At 40.6% G+C, this 18,203-nt stretch overlaps 1 protein-coding gene across 1 annotated transcript in view; it reads right to left on the bottom strand.

Annotated features, from left to right (window-relative positions):
- The window catches only part of LOC122801177 (calsyntenin-2-like), an 843,582-nt gene that overhangs the window by 631,207 nt on the left and 194,172 nt on the right, over window positions 1-18,203 (bottom strand). The window contains exon 4 of the mRNA XM_044070740.1: window positions 2,220-2,368. Coding sequence (XP_043926675.1) covers window positions 2,220-2,368 — 149 coding nt within the window. The remainder of the gene's footprint in view (window positions 1-2,219; window positions 2,369-18,203) is intronic.

Here is an 18,203-nt window from a genome sequence, read left to right as displayed (position 1 = left end):
CACATATTCATTTTCCTTCCACCATATTTTACTACATTATCGGGGTATATGCATTTGTGCATGTCTTTTAATATTTCTGTATTGCATGTATCTATTTTTGTGCACACGTATGCCTGGTTTTGTGTGTGTGTGTGTGTGTGTGTGTGTGTGTGTGTGTGTGTGTGTGTGTGTGTGTGTGTGTGTGTGTGTGTGTGTGTGTTTATATGGATGTATAGGTTCTTTGTGTGTGTACATGCACATATATGTATATGTGTGCGTGTGTGTGCATTTATCTGTGGATGGACATTCTCCAGTATATGTGGCTTTGTTTTTGTGGATGAGCAGGTAGTACAGATTTTGTGTGTGTGTGTGTGTGTGTGTGTGTGTGTGTGTGTGTGTGTGTGTGTGTGTGTGTGTGTGTGTGTGTGTGTGTGTGTGTGTGTGTGTGTGTGTGTGTGTGTGTGTGTGTGTGCCTGCATCTGTGTGTGTATGACTGCGTATGTTTGTTAATGCCAGTACATGTAACAATGTAAATGCGTGTTGTGTGTACATGGGGGGGGGGGGGTCATACATCTTTATCTGTAAATTCAGAAGCTGAATACTTTTCTTCTAAGGGATAATTGTACAGTACTACATTCCTGATCTTATTAATCAAGATGACCATTGCATTTGCAACTATGTCTGCCCACACTGGTTAACTCTGTGTTAATTAAGCTAATTACAGACTTGTCCATATAGTTAAGCAGATGTTTAGCTTGCCTATTCAATAGTGGGATAGTTATCCCTAGAAGTATTTTTTAATAACAGCTTTGGTTTTGTTGATCAGTTCTAACTTGGTTAATTCTGATAGATCTGTGTGCTGAAATAGCATGAAGCAGAATTACTTCTGTGTATTACTTCCCTGGAACCTGTGCTAGTACTAGCAATGAGATATTTTGCTTTTTAATTTTGACCCAGATGTACACATACAAAGAAATAGGTACACACACATGCACACACACACACACACACACACACACACACACACACACACACACACACACACACACACACACACAAACTAGTACATGTACATGTATACAGTTCTACCAAATGTTAGATTTCACCTTTTCAGACTGACAATGCCAGCCAAAAATATACCTTGACACATTGCTTGTCATTAAGATATCACAGTATCGTGTGCCCTAATAGATAAGCAGTCTTGATTTGGAAAATGTCTTGTCAAACATTTAGTGCTTTGCTACATAACACATTCCCTTCCATGCTCAGAATGTCTGCTCTCTGCTGCAGTGTGATTTACTGAATCACTGAAAGCTGCAGCGTGTACAAGAATAAGCCCAGTCACAGTGTCATTAACTAGAATGTCAGAGTCACTTTTTCTAACAGGCTCAAAGTGTCAGTGGAAAATGTATTGCAACAGTGACTGGAAACATGTTAGAAGATGCTTGTCATTTAGCACAATCACTGTGCTCATTACTACAGCTAGTGAAAGCTTTATTTCCTCTCGGACACGGAGAACACCTTGCACTTGTTTTCCACTCATTGCTGGCTTATCTTACTTGTTATTGTCTGGGATTTTATTACTAGCTTGGACAGTCTCAACATGTTTACTCCCTCCACCCCCAAGCACACGCACACACAAAACTGTTTTTCAACATCAGACCGTTCTCAGTTCCCAGCTGCACTGACAACTTACAAATTAAGTTATGGTTTTCTTTTTGCCTGCTGTTGAGTCCTTGCACTATATTCCCTACCAATCCACTTTCCTTCCCAATTATTTTATTACAGTGCTACTCCTTTATCATTATTTCAAACTTCCCTCTCCAGATAAAATTATATGTGGAACATAGCAAGGTCCATTACCTCAGTCCAGCATAAATGACCTTGCTTTCTAGAAGTAATGTGCAGCTATCAGGTTATGAAATTATATTTCTGCCTCTCTGGGATACAAGTCAATCTCAAATTTAATTCAGTGAATGGCATTTTCTACTAGCATCATGTGCAAGTAATCAAATTATTTTCTGTAATAGTTTTCATACATTGTGAATTAAATGTAAACAGACGTATCAGCAATACTCAAATGTTAGTATGACATATCATCATACTGTTTCATAGATTTAACTCTAGATTCCTCTATGCAGATTCTGCTAAAATTGTCAGTGTCATACTTAATATACCCAGCAGAAACACTACACGTTAGTACTGTCAACTTTACGTATTTGCATAGGATTGCAACTTACTGTGCTCTAGTTGTAATTTTAAGACGTCGTATGCCTGGTGTAGGAAACTGTCTGGAGTTGATATACGAGACCTGTTGTTGAGCCTGATTCATATTTTCTAAGTCATCTCCTTCCATGACAAGAAGGGACTGGGCAGGGTTGAAATGAAACTGGAGGATAGAAAAAACACACAAAGATGAATTGCATATAAAAGACTTAAAGCTACTTCACTGAAAGTCAAGGCTAATCTCACATATATCACGGCACTCTAGTTAGCCTTCCTAATTAAGATTCATTCTGTATTGGTTTACAGTCATAGTTTTGAGAAGAAAATGAATGAGTGATGTGAAATAAACGAGGCAGTCAGCATAGACCATTAAAGTTTTGATACATTAAAAGCAACAGGGAAAGCAGCACAAACCATGAAATGCCAATATTTGAATATGTAGCTAGGATGGATTCGCATCACTTCACTGAAAGACCATTACACTGACACCCATTTCACTGAGAACAAATCACCGAAATTCCATTTCACCTAAAACTCATTTCACTGACAAGTAGTGCTCTAAGGCAAGTCAAAGGTATATGTCCTTTTCCCCACTGTAGTGCAATCCTGGTGTTAGCATTTATAGTTAGGGGGGAGTGGGGGCACATAGCACCCCACCTAGTTGGGTTTCACCAAATAATGCAAAACAACATCAGACAACGGAAAACCAAATTAAGTGGGGGGCTACTCTCCCAACCCCCTAACTATATATACTAACACCAGGATCGCACTACAGTGGGGAAAAGGACATATATCTTTGACTTGCCTTAGAGTACTACTTGTCAGTGAAATACATTTTAGGTGAAATTAATTTTAGGTGAAATGAACTTTAGGTGATTTGGTCTCAGTGAAATGGATGTCAGCGAAATGGTCTTATGAAGTGATACTAATCCAGCTAGGATACATACAACAAAACAAGTATTTTATAAAGCAGGTATGGATTGGGTGGTGATTCTCTTTCTGCACACCTGATGTAAGCTAACAAGTGCAGATGAAGCATTTTTTTAAAAGAAAAACAATTATAGGCAGAAACAAATTCAGAAGATTACAAATTCTTATCACAAAATACCTTTGCTGCCTCCATTTTACATATGGGTAGATATAATCAGAGCCACCTAGAAGCAGCAGCATACACTCTACTGAATTTATGAGCTATAACAGCTTGCATTTAGTTTCATAATGCATTTTTTCCGATATAGCAACACTCAGATGATTATAATTTATTTGTAGTTCTACCCCTCTTATTATTTTTTATTTTTTATTTTACATAATGGGAGCCAAGTGATTACAAAGACACCTGGGACAATTAAGCAAAAGACAGAAATATAACAAAAATGCATATAAGCAAACATTTACAAAACTGTACATAAATAAACCAGTCTGTGTGCATGTCTGTACATGTCTGTGTACAGACATAATTCATTTTAAGAGTAGGTGGATTAGTCCTACTGAAGCACATGGAATCATGTACTATTCAAGCATGCTGCTCACCCATACATAGATTAAAATATGGTCTACAAGCTGGTGTCAAACCCTTCTCCACAATCACTACCTGTACATAGTATGTTCCATATTCTGTAATCAGATGAGTCTTTCTTACTTACCATATCTATCAATCTTCTCTAGATAAAACAAAGCAGATGTATATTCCCCTGAAAATACAATGTACTGGTAAATGGACACAACCTGCAAAGTGATTTTTACATGGTGTATTCAGGTGCTGTTCTAAAAGTCTACAACATACTTTATATCACAGTAAAACATGTATCCCAGTTATTAAAGAGTTAATGCTTTTCAGTGGCACTCATGGCAAAAACAGTCACTGCTCAGGTATAACCCAATAATCTATTACTATGTGGGTTACTGATATTTTTGTATATTAATGCAATTTAGTCATACCTATCATAGTTCAGCTAAAGACTGGTTATACAAAATAAATAATACCAACATAATTAGCCAAGGAAAGGCAGTGAAAATAAAACTTGTTTTGCAAAAACAGAAACACTGCCACTAAGTTGTTAGCATAGTGAAAACCAGTGTTTCTGCTCTATTATCTTCCTTTTCTCTCTGCCAAATGTCAGTAAACATACTTAACAGAATGGCCTTAGACTGCCAATGTCTGTAATACAGCCTGACATTTTAGAGGAATCTGGGGGGGGGGCACCACACTGTGGGTGTAAGGACCTCCCATTATGTAAGGGGGAGGCTACCACACTGTGGGTGTGAGGACCTCCCATTATGTAAGGGGGAGGCCACCACACTGTGGGTGTGAGGACTTCCCATTATGTAAGGGGGATGCCACCACACTGTGGGTGTGAGGACTTCCCATTATGTAAGGGGGAGGCCACCACACTGTGGGTGTGAGGACCTCCCATTATGTAAGGGGGAGGCCACCACACTGTGGGTTTGAGGACTTCCCATTATGTAAGGGGGAGGCCACCACACTGTGGGTGTAAGGACCTCCCATTATGTAAGGGGGAGGCCACCACACTGTGGGTTTGAGGACTTCCCATTATGTAAGGGGGAGGCCACCACACTGTGGGTGTGAGGACTTCCCATTATGTAAGGGGGAGGCCACCACACTGTGGGTGTGAGGACTTCCCATTATGTAAGGGGGGGGCCACCACACTGTGGGTTTGAGGACTTCCCATTATGTAAGGGGGAGGCCACCACACTGTGGGTGTGAGGACTTCCCATTATGTAAGGGGGAGGCCACCACACTGTGGGTGTGAGGACTTCCCATTATGTAAGGGGGAGGCCACCACACTGTGGGTGTGAGGACCTCCCATTATGTAAGGGGGAGGCCACCACACTGTGGGTGTGAGGACTTCCCATTATGTAAGGGGGAGGCCACCACACTGTGGGTGTGAGGACTTCCCATTATGTAAGGGGGAGGCCACCACACTGTGGGTTTGAGGACTTCCCATTATGTAAGGGGGAGGCCACCACACTGTGGGTGTGAGGACTTCCCATTATGTAAGGGGGAGGCCACCACACTGTGGGTGTGAGGACATCTCATTATGTAAGGGGAAAGCCACATGTGAGGACTTCCCATTATGTAAAAAAGTTATCATTTCAAGTCTTGCTGACATTGGGTCATGGCTCATTGTAAAAAGAGTTGAAAAAGCCTATTATAACTGCCTTACTGGAGTAGGCAAGCAAGCTGTAACACAGACGTTGTATCAGTCTTACAGACAGAGAATACAACAGACAATTTTTAGTGATAAATATTAACTTGTACTGGAGAAGAACTGCAGCAGTATGAGTTCAGTGCATTTAAAATGTTATCTTCCCGAACATTTATGAGTAGTGGCCGATACATTCCTCCCATCATAATATGGTGATATTAACTGCATTTCTAAAAAAGCTAGACTTGTTATTTGTTACTATACTTTCAACAAATCAAAAGTTTGTTACAAAAAGCTCGGCACTGAGCTATGCATCATAGTCCATATGCATACTTTGTTGTGAGACTGTTAATGTTGTACTAGAAGAAACATTCTTCTCTGAGCAAAAGTGATATCACTACAATCTCTAATTATGTACGAAAGAAAAATGGTTGCTTTTCAGTTTTATTATTTTACACTGGAAACTGCCTTCCAGTTTTATTTTGTTTACACAAAGACTATGAACTGTCCCATCTTTTATGAAATACTGCTATACTGCTTGTCCTTCAGCAGCTTGCTGTGGAATGGAGTTGTCACTTTATGTTCTTGTATAGGTTGCATGATTTTCAACCATATATTTATATTACTATCAATGTAAGTCTAGGGAATGCTTGCCTGTGCTATTATAGGGAAGAAGAAAACAGTAGATCTCTTTAATGTTGTTGTTGTGTCTTTCGGCTTTTCCCGGTTAGGGGTCGCCACAACGGAACTCCGGTCTGCTAATTATTGGCAGTAGATTTTTACGTGCCGAGTTGCCGGCCCTGACGCACAACTTCAATGAAGGTACGCCCATTCATGCATGTCTCCACACAGAAGACACTCAAGCTGAGAATCGAACAGGACAACGTCTTACTGTGAGGTGACAACACTACTGCAGCATTAAAGAAAAAGATATTCTGTGTAGTAAGATAGTGGTAACTAACAGCAGATGGAAACTGAAATGAACCAATTATGCACATTTACAGGAAGGCACACCAGGCTACATAACTGAAAAAAGGTAGGTAAGTATAGGTAGCATGATTTTCAACCATATATTTATATTACTATCAATGTACGTCTAGGGAATGCTTGCCTGTGCTATTATAGGGAAGAAGAAAACAGTAGATCTATTTAATGTTGTTTTTGTGGCCTACAATGAGACATGGCATTTTTCTACAAAATCATTTTGAAGGCACGTGTATACAGCTTCTGTACTACATGCACATACATTATGCAATACAGAGTCACAATTTTAGCTATTTTCAAATCAAAGTCAAATCACTGATGTAGCTTTAAAGAGGAAAAGAAGGGATGGATGAACTAAATAACAGAAAATATTGTTGTTATAGATGTCCATTCAGATAAGAATGAGTCCTGAATGAAACCTAAAAGCTCCAAAAGTAATGTGGTTCCTTCAAAAACTCTGAAAGGCCTGTGTACAGACCTTGTAACACATGTATGCATTATATCTGATAAATCACAAGAAGCCAGATGGAACCCAGGTATAGAAGAAGGCAGGTATGGTCCTAGCAGTAGTGTAGCTAGAGCAGGCTGAGAGGGGAAACTGCAAAGGGTTGGGAGAGGGTTTGACCAACCAGTTCCAATCTCTCTTGAATGCAAAACCAGCTTTTAAAAGATGGAATATTATTTGCGTTCAAACCTGGGTGCTGTAGCACACAGTGTGTGGTCTAAACTGTAGCAACTGCTTGCTACATTGCAGCAAGCCATTTAAACAGTTTGCTACAGTTTAAAAGTAAAAAAAAAAAATTCTATTTTTTAACTAAAACCTGAGTGCTGTAGCGCTCTGTGCAGCCACAGCCTAAACTATAACAACTGTTTGGTACATTTATAGCAAGTAAGACAAATTTATATTATGCAATAACTGCATTACAACCAGTTTTTAGTTTTTCTTTTTTTTTCCTCTTATTTCCCTTTTTTCTTTTTATATATCGAATGGTATTCCCTAATTGCATTAAGTATAAGTTGTTGAATTTCTATATTTATTTTCTTCATAAAATTTGTCCCTTACACTATCCCTCACTTTCTTATGTGATGTTTAAAACCTTTTAAACTCCATTTGGTGATGTAGTGACTTCTATTGTATATAATGTATATATGTTTGGGTCTTTCAGGCTTTTCCCGGTTAGGGGTTGCCACAGCGGAACTCCGGTCTGCTAATGATTGGTAGTGGATTTTTACGTACCGGGTTACCAGCCCTGATGCACAACCTTCAACGAAGGCACACCCCATTCACATATGCCTATACACAGAAGACGCTCTAGCTGAGAATCGAACGGGACAACGTCTTGCTATGAGGCGACAACACTACCGCAGCACCACCACTGCAGTTATATATAATGTGTATATATATATATATATATATATATATATATATATATATATATATATATATATGGGTCTACCTGAGAACGTTGACAGATGAGAAGACCGACAACTAAATCACCGACGCCAGAAGATCGACAAGTCAGAAGACTGATGGATGAAAACACCGACGTGGAGAACACTGAGATGGGGAAAGGATGTGTAAGTATGCGGTAGTGACGGACGTTAGGGTGCGAGTAAGGTAAGTGTGCGATGTTGACGGTCTGTAGGGATAGGGGTGGGTTAAGTGAGTTAGGGTTAGGGCGCAGGTTAGGTAAGGGTGCAGTAGTGATATTTTTTGGGTTAGGGGCGGGCTAAGTGAGTTAGGGTTAGGGCGCGGGTTAGGTGAGTGTGCGATAGTGACGGGCCTTAGGGTTAGGGTTTCGGTTAGGGTTGTAGATAGTTGTGTATGTAAGGGTTAGTGTTTGTTTGTTAGGATTTTGGTGTGCTTGTGTTGTGTGTGTGGTTTTTGGACAGGGGATTTGTTTTGTTTGTTGGTTGTTATGATGTGTTGAGTGTATGAGGTGTCGTGTTTGTGAACTGTCGATTATGTGGTGTTGGTGATGTCGTTGTCGGTGTTATGCACTGTCGATGTCGTCAGGTAGATCCATATATACATATATATTTCTTGTGTTATTAGATTTTTTGAATGCTTCCTTTTTGTATGTACTGTTTGTTTTGTGTGTTTGATTGGATGTATCGCGGAAAAAAAGAAGATTTTTTTTAAAACTAAAATGTAACTTCTACAGAGCTCCATGGAAGAAAAGGCTCGACTGTAGCAATTGTCTGCTACATTTGTAGTAAGCAGTTTGCAACAGTTTTCTTTTTTTTAAACTAAAACATGAGTGTATTGTGCTCTGTACATGAAGAGTATAAATGGCAACAACAGTTTGCAATAATTTAAAAGAACACATTTTTTTTTTAATATAATAAGTTGAAGGAGGATTTGGGAGGGCAGGGTGCAGAAACGAGACCTGAATGGCTGGGGCAGGTGGGGGGGTTTACTGTATAATGGCCACATGATTGGTATGCCAGTACAAGGACATTATTTATTTATTTTTTTTGCTCAGTGGAAGAACTGGGGGGGGGCATAGCTTTAATAAGCCAGTCATTTACAATATAGCAATCAGCTTATTGGTGGTGAAGTGCTTTTTTTTTTTTTTTTTTTTCTCGGGGCATTAGTTGAACCAGCTATGCTTCTGTGTTCTAGTTTTTTAAATGGCAGAAAAGGGATACAGAAAACAATACTCCAATTAGTCTGACCCCAGTATTTAGAAAAAGGTATGTAAATATTTACAGAAGAAAGAATTACATAATGAGCAATCAGTGGGTGGCAGGATCCAAGACTGCAGAAATTCACCAGAAAAACGTCATGCTAGGTAAATCTAGAAAACCTAACTGGGTTAGCAAGTGATGATAACAGAGGACTACAGTTTCAGCCTTTCTAGATTTTTAACAAAGCATTTGGCAGTCATGATCAAAATATTATTATATGATTTGGCTAGGTGTGGAATGAGTTCTGAGGTGGTCTTGTTGGTTAAAAATTAGCTGGTCAACTGAAAAAAAGGCATAACAGTGAATGTAATCCACTGTTAAAAAAGTTGCACTACATGTGACACTCACTGTGATTCAATTATTGAACTGATCCTAATCTGTTTCTAGATAACTGATGTAGGCAAAGGGCTACAATGAAACATAGGAAAGGATGCCTTCATTGATGAATATATGCAACAGAAGCATTATAAAAGGAGAGACATAAGATGAGAAGTAATGAGACAGACATAGAGAAAAGCTGCACGTCTTAGAGCTTACAACCAATGCAAGGAAGTAGAACATGTGCATGTGGGTATTACCAACGGAAGGGGAGACTACACAATGCAAGGTGAGATACAAACAACAGATGTAAGGGAAGACTACACAATGCAAGGTGAGATACAAACAACAGATGTAAGGGAAGACTACACAATGCAAGGTGAGATACAAACAACAAATGTAAAGGAAGACTACACAATGCAAGGTGAGATACAAACAACAGATGTAAGGGAAGACTACACAATGCAAGGTGAGATACAAACAACAGATGTAACAGAAGACTACACAATGCAAGGTGAGATACAAACAACAGATGTAAGGGAAGACTACACAATGCAAGGTGAGATACAAACAACAGATGTAAGGGAAGACTACAGAATGTAAGGTGAGATACAAACAACAGATGTGAGGGAAGACTACACAATGCAAGGTGAGATACAAACAACATATGTAAGGGAAGACTACACAATGCAAGGTGAGATACAAACAACAGATGTAAGGGAAGACTACACAATGCAAGGTGAGATACAAACAACAGATGTAAGGGAAGACTACACAATGCAAGGTGAGATACAAACAACAGATGTAAGGGAAGACTACAGAATGTAAGGTGAGATACAAACAACAGATGTGAGGGAAGACTACAGAATGTAAGGTGAAATACAAACAACAGATGTAAGGGAAGACTACACAATGCAAGGTGAGTTACAAACAAGATATGTAAGGGATGACTACACAATGTAAGGTGAGATACAAATAACAGATGTAAGGGAAGACTACAGAATGTAAGGTGAGATACAAACAACAGATGTAAGGGAAGGCAACACAATGTAAGGTGAGATAAAACAACAAGAAACGGAAGGGAAGGCAATACAATGTAAGGTGAGATACAAACAACAACAGATGGAAGGGAACACTACACAATGTAAGGTGAGATACAAACAACAAGAAATGGAAGGGAAGGCAACACAATGTAAGGTGAAATACAGACAACCAGATGTAAGGGAAGATTACACAATGTAAGGTGAGATACAAACAACAACCCATAAGTATTCTACCTAGAAAGAGAGGTCCCAAAGAGGTGACGTAGGCAGGGTAAACTGATGGCAAGGAAGGGCAGATGGGTAAGTTGCCAGGCTAATACAGCAGCCCATTAATGATGTTTAAGGTATTAGGATGCAGAAAGCAGGATATTTGTAAAAATGACTTGCAGCATTTCTTTTAGGTAGGATGAAAAGTAGACCAAATAACCTTTATTTGTTGAAACATGTTGTGTCTCTTTGTATTTGTGCAACTGAACCACATACTCCATGCCCAAGGCAAATTGTAAAACAGACAGTCCTGCCTAGTATTTCACTGTAGGGAAAAGGATTTAGACATTACATTGCCAAGTTTTCTTCTTTGTTGTGTTTTACATACCTACCAGGGAGTGTAAATGTAAACTGCTAACAAAGTAAATTCCTATCTTTCAGTTAAAATATTTTTAAGAAATGGTATAAACTGCTAGCAAAGTCCATTCCTATATTTCAGTTAAAATATTTTTAAGAAATGGCACCAAACTCCTCTTTAGGTAAAACCAACACCACGATACTTATATTGTCAGCATGTCATGTGGAATATAGAAAATGTTAGCACTTTTTTTCTATCATCTTTTATGTACCTCTGTTAAGCACTTTCCAGGTGTCCTTGGTGGGTCAATTTCAGTATAAGATGTATTAAAAATTATATACACTCTGGTACCTTTATGAAGATGGGAATAGGGTAAAAGGAAGTATGAGGGTAACACACCTGACTTTTAACACACTGACAAGTGAATGCAATAAATTGTATGTAGCAATGTACCACACTGCCACAAAGTGATTGCATTTGTGTTTGACATGGCTGAAAGGTACTATAAAGCACAGGTAATGGAGTGCCTATCTGATATCAGGAGAAGTGAGAAATATATATGCTTCCAGTTCTAGGGCAGTTAGGGTATCTACTTTATTTTATAGCAATGCTATGCAGCTGTGGCTAAGAGAGGTGTGTGCCAAAAGAAAAAAAGTTATGCTATGTAGTCATCTCGTACCGGACTTGCAGACACATTAGTAACTGACTAACTAAAAGTAAATAAATAAATAGATGTCATCATGGCTTACATATTTTTTGTGTGCTGTACCAGTGGGAGTGGGAAGCACTGAGCAGCCTTTTTGTCCGAATTGATGAAGTTTCAGCCAGAAACTAGTAGTCCATTGGTCGTTTTGGGCCAATTCCTAGCTCCTTTCAGCCCCCTGCTATAAAACATGCTAAACATGCGTTTTCCAGCTTGTACCAACTCAGCACAGATCCTCGTGGTGGCCTGCAGAGTGATCCAAGCAGCAGAGAGCTAAAAGAGTGACTTTCTACCAGATATAAGTATTTTTTGTGGCTTTCCCACTGTTATTAAGCTAGCGACTGCATTTCGCCTGTTTTACTGCTACTTTAAGTGATTTCTGCATTTTACACTGTTTATTGCACTTTAAGTTACTAATTGTTGCAAATTGTTTCTGTAGGCTACACTAAAGTGCGCTAGCCGATTTACAGCATTTATAGCATTTACTGTCTGTTTTTTCCTTATCTCTGTAATAAAACAAAAAAATCTCTTGTTTTCCCACCTTACTGAACTAGAGTAGTCCAGTTTCAGAGTTGCTGATCCCTGGGCTTTGTTTTAGTTCCTGTTACTGATCCATTGCCTTATTAGGAAGGAGGGAAGTTTCTTTGCTTACCAGTGGGAGTGGGAAGCACTGAGCGGCCTTTTTGTCCGATTTGGTGAAGTTTCAGCCAGAAACTAGTAGTCCATTGGTCGTTTTGGGCCAATTCCTAGCTCCCTTCAGCCCCCTGCTATAAAACACGCTAAACGCGCGTTAGCGCGGAGTTGCCACTGTTGCACACAAGAGCAGTGGCGGTTAAACTATTCGGGACATCTAAATTCCACTCTTCAAATTTTCCCTTAGAACTACCTTCCTCGAGCTGTACTGCTGATCTAACCAGCATATCCTATAACTGAAAAGTTCATCTCTACTTGATTCCCAAGTAGACTATTCTCTATCTGTAAAGCCTAGCACTTACTCCTACAGTACTTGCACCTTGATAAAGCACTCTTATTATAGATAGTACCCCACCAGCCTAAAACCCACTTCCCCCAGAGTCCTTTGAAAGTCTCTTTATCTACTACTTCTAGTATGTCGAGGGATCAGTTGCTAGTGTCCTCTCCAGCTCAACTGTTGAACCTGGGAATATTGAGGCAATGTTATAATTGCCTCATGTACACAGACAATCCTCTCCTTCTCCCACAAAACACAAATACATGCGAGAGATGCAACTATACAGCCAAACTGGAGGCTGAGCTCTCTCAACATAGGACTGGCAAGACCAGACAGGAGGAGAAGGTAACCACACACAATACATACCCAGTCACACATGGTACCATCACAACTTCAAATCATACACATACTCACACAAAGACATACTCGGAGGCTCTGATCAAAAATTTACCAAAACAGCAGAGGCCACCAAAGCAGACACCCAAACAACTACCACCTCACGACCCAACACATGCAACACATAGACCACACAGTCAGAGTGTCAAACAGTCACAGCCCTTAAGGCCAAACAAAATGCCAGACACACTTGTCATTGGTGATTCCATAGTCAGACACACTGACGTCCCGCTCATCAGACTGAGTAAGGAGAAGGTCACAGTAAGCTGCCTGTCGGGCGCTAGAATCCGCCACATAACGCAAGCACTCAGGTCTCTCAACAGCAGGTACAAGTACGACTCAGTCATTGTCCACGCTGGTGTCAACGACCTGAGACGCACTCCTTGGACTACATGAAAAGGGACATCGAGGAGCTCTCTGATTATGTAGCCCAGGCAGGTATGACCCTGACCTTGAGCAGTATCTTACCTTCACCTAGAATGATGCCACAATACAGTGATAAGATGATCAGCTTTAATAATTGGCTTAAATTCTGGTGTCATTCAAAGGGGATCCAATGTCTGTCTGCCTGGGATGACATGCTGGACAAGCCACGCTGCTTCGCAAGGGACGGCTTGCACCTGTCACCCTGGGCTTCCGGATATTGGCAAAGGCTCTTGCCACCCCCATAGTGCCTTTTTAGGCAAGGCTCAAATTCTAAACCTACCACCCTAGAACACCAAAAGGAAAAACTAAGGGTAATGCTGCTCAATGCCAGAAGTCTCAATCTCAAGATGCACGCACTCAAGGCCCTTCTCAATATGGAGAACATCGATGTCTGTGCTGTGACAGAAACCTGGTTCAAGGCTCCTGAGAGCACCCCAGCACTAACAGGTTTCACCTCATATCATGCCCGCCCCAAAATCCGGACAACACCAAGAAAGGAGGGGTGTCCATATTCATAAAGGACACCCACACCTCAAGGTTGGTGGCAACACGATGCATCGGAGACCATCCAGGTGCAATTAACCATAGGCAAGACTGCTCTGCAATTTGTAGCATGTTACAGGCCACCCTCTCAAACTCAGGAACCTCACATGGCCTTCCTGAAAACATTGGAGGGGATAAATGTATCTCCAAACACCATCATACTAGGTGACTTCAACTACCCTAATATAGACTGGGAACACTACTCAAGCCCGAACACTCTAACCCAAAGATTCCTGGAGTTCATAAACTCAAATGCCATGGAACAACTAGTCACCATCCCCACAAGAGGAGAAAACATACTTGATCTCATCATCACGAACATGGGATCAAAATGTTCAACACCAGAAGTATACCCCTCACTGGTGAGATCAGATCATAAACTAATCTCGCTGGAGGTCCTCATCCCGCCCCCACCTGAAACAAAAAAGACCACAGTGAAAAACTTCTCAAAAGCCGATTTCACACTTCTAAAAACTAGTGTGGTCTCCTTTAAGGCCCCTGAGCCAGTGGTAAACATTACTCAAACCGCTGAATCACTTACAAATGCCTTCTACCAGCACCTACAGGACTGCATGGATCAGGCAATCCCAAACAAAACTAAGACTCTCTGTACCAAAGGCAAGCATCCAGTCTGGTGGACCCCAGCCATAAACAAGCTCTACAACAAAAGGAGGAAGCTACTACAAGATAGAGCAAAATCCTTGAAAGGTAAGACACCTTTGATCATTATAAGTAAAAACTAAGAGCTCTCATAAAATCATCCAAGGCAAATTTTGAGAGAAAAATCACCAAGGACTCTAAAGACAATCATAAGGCCTTCTTTAGCTATGTTAGAAACCTAGGAGGAAACTCCCAGATATGCTCAGAATTAGTTCAAAATGATGTGAAAATTACTGAACCTACACACATTGCTAACATACTGGCTGACAGGTTCAGTGCAAACTTCTTCCCCCCCTCCCCAAAAGGACAGAAATCTATTCCACGGCATTGTAGCCCCCCAAACACCTCCAACGCCCAGGTGAGAACTGCCCTCACTAAGGCAAAAAACACAGCATCCATGGGACCGGATGGTGTCCCCGGCTGTGTGCTTCATGAACTCAACGAGGAATTAAACCCACAGTTAGGACAGCTGTATAATCTTAGCCTCACCTCAGGATACGTACCCAAGGAGTGGCGCACGGCGACTGTGGTCCCACTTCATAAGGGCGGTGCCTTCACAGACCCTGGAAATTACCGCCCCATTAGCTTGACAAGCCTTATCTGCAAAGCCATGGAGAGGATCATAATGGAACTCATAAATAAAGACATAGGGAACTTGCAGACTTTGGATCCAACCCAGTTTGGCTTTGTCAAAGGCAGATCCTGCCTCTTAAACTTGGTTGACTTTTTCGAGACAGTCACCAAGGCCATTGATGAGGGAAAGGCAGTCCATACAGCCTACCTCGACCTGGCAAAGGCTTTCGACACAATACCCCACTCAGGTATCATCGAAAAACTCATCAGCTTGAATGTAAACCCATACATCACAAGATGGGTTGCAAACTGGCTATGTGACAGAACCCACAGGGTCAGAGTTGCTGGAGCCATGTCAGACTCAAAGCCTGTCACAAGTGGTGTCCCACAGGGCTCAGTCCTGGGTCCACTCTTGTTCGGCATCTACTTTTCTGAAGTACAAGCAAACACAGGAGGGTTATGGCTGACAAAGTTTGCAGATGACTGCAAACTGGGCGCCATAGTCGGAAAACACATCTGACACAGATATCCACCAGAAGGGCCTCACAGAAACGGATAACTGGTGCCAGAGCCATGGCCTGAAGTTAAACGCCAAAAATGCATAGTCATACCCTTTGGGAAAAACAAGGTTACCCCTAGCTACCATATAGGTGGCAATCCACTGAGCACAGAAAAAGTCATCAGGGATCTGGGGACCCAGGTTGACAGTAGCCTTTCATTTGACACTCATGTTGCTAAAGTAGTTAGGAAAACCTTCTATATCGCCCACCTGATCATGAAGGGATTCACATCTAGATCAAGGGAGGTCATCGCCCCTGTACTCATCACTCATTAGACCTATGATTGAGTACAATGCCCGCTCGAATGTATCTGACCAGACACCTGCTGCAGCTTGAAAGGCCCCAAAAGTTCCTCACCAAAAGGATAAAGGGTCTCAAAAATATGTCTTATGCTGCCCGACTGAAAGAACTCCAGCTCTATTCAGTCTCATACCGCTTGCTCAGAGGTGACCTGTGCCTAACATATAAGGCCATGTCAAACCCAGATTTGATGAATATGCTTCACCTCAAAAAATCTAGATCCCTCAGAACCACAAGGGCGGGAGACTTAAACCTTGACACGGTTATAAATAGAACGTGCTGGAGGGACAGATTCATCACCCAGAGACTCCCTATGCTGTGGAACAAAATCCCGGTACATGTGAGGCAGAGCACCTCGCTGGCCTTGTTCAAGAGGAATCTTGACCAATGGATGGGAGATCGCAGATATACCCCAGGGATTACTTCAGTGTCACTGCTTGACAGAGGCACAGAAAAATGATAGGCATAGTTTTTATTCAAACTAAAGGGGTGGCGAAAGCCACATAACTATGGGCTAGGCTTATAAATGCCCTTGGGCAGATAGCCTAGTATGAACCTATGAACCTATGAACCTATAATGGGGGGGGGGCCAGCTGTTGCTGTTTTCTCCTTTCATCCATAGCATCAAGACTTAAGTTGAAAATTCAGTGCTATCTGTATAGCCGATATAAACTGCATCAGTCCACTATGCAATGCATTGACTTAATACAGTCATAGGTTTGAATGTCAATTTTATAACCTGTTTAAATGTCACTATTATGACCTATTGGACTTCAATATGCTTGCCTGCTATGATCCTATGTTGATTTCTCTCAGTTTAATTTCCCCAAGTCTTTGGGGTTGCTAATATCGTGATGGGAATGGACCCCATTCCTAAGTCAAAGTATGATTACAGTTCATGAAATTAGTATTGTTTCAATCTTTGATGTTAGCTAAAAGTGCTATTCACAGCATCCGCAGTGTGCCCAAAACTGACTCCTCCTGCAATTCATACAGGTTTACATGTATCAGTATCAGCTGATATTGTCTATTACCACATGTAGATCAAGACTGATTCTGAAGATACTTAATTGCTGATTTCCACTAGGTTTAAGGAAAGGCTTATTCCACAAATTTGGAATATGTACTGAATCTATCACTTTTTCTGAATATTTTATTTTTTGTAGGTCATGTTCCCCATTCTTGTACTGACTCCCCAGTGGTACATTCTAAGCATAAATTTTCAAATAAATGGATAAATATTGTCATATAGATGATAAATGGATTATCTCTTAGTAACTCATAAGAAGAGTAACTTGGCAGTTCTTGAACCCTTTCTGAAAAGTTTGTTTCCAACTGTTTTATTTTTTTACTAAGGAATCATAGTAGCTTTTCCAAGGTCTTATATATGGCTTGCTAAAAGACTGGAAAACATAGCATGGAGTTCAATAAGGGGTCGAATCAGTGAGATATAAAGTGACCTAGATTTGTTCTTTACAGTTAGCTGGACTACATAATACGCTTTTTCTGACTGCGACAGTATAAACTGTTATCCACAATTGACTCTACAGCTTGACTGATATAATCAGTTATTTTGTAAACATAATTTATGACCTCTTTTCCAAATTCCATGTTGTTACATTTACTGACATTAAAGGTCATTGTTACTGCAGCAGCTGAGTATCTTTTTTTGACCATCTTGAAGAACGTTGTCATCTTTTACTAATTACACAACCTAGTTTCTTAGGTTTTTCTAGTTTCTGTATAGAAAAATATCATTTACACTCATGGTACCATAGAACTTGATTTGTTTAATTACTTATGGCTGCAGTTATAGAACACACATATCCCCTTTTCTCTGTTTACTGTGAAAATATAATTTTATTTATGCTTTGTTGAATGAGTTAGTCCCGGTAAGTCAGTAGACTCTTTTCATGGGACAACTGAGGGGCTTTCCGACTGATTAGGAGAAATTTTGCCTAGGCTTCAGGAAGCTTTTCCTACTCCTTTTGATATGTGCTGTGAGAGCGTTTACTTTCCCTTCTCTTTTCAATTAGTGCCGCGGGATTTTGCCAGTTTTCTTTGTAAACATATACGTGCCGCCTATTGGTTTGTATTTA

The sequence above is a fragment of the Protopterus annectens genome, chromosome 4.part1 (assembly GCF_019279795.1).
Source record: "Protopterus annectens isolate FY-2018-M chromosome 4.part1, PAN1.0, whole genome shotgun sequence".
In the NCBI taxonomy this organism is placed as follows: Eukaryota; Metazoa; Chordata; order Ceratodontiformes; family Protopteridae; genus Protopterus; species Protopterus annectens.
This window is presented reverse-complemented; position numbering and strand designations above follow the sequence as displayed.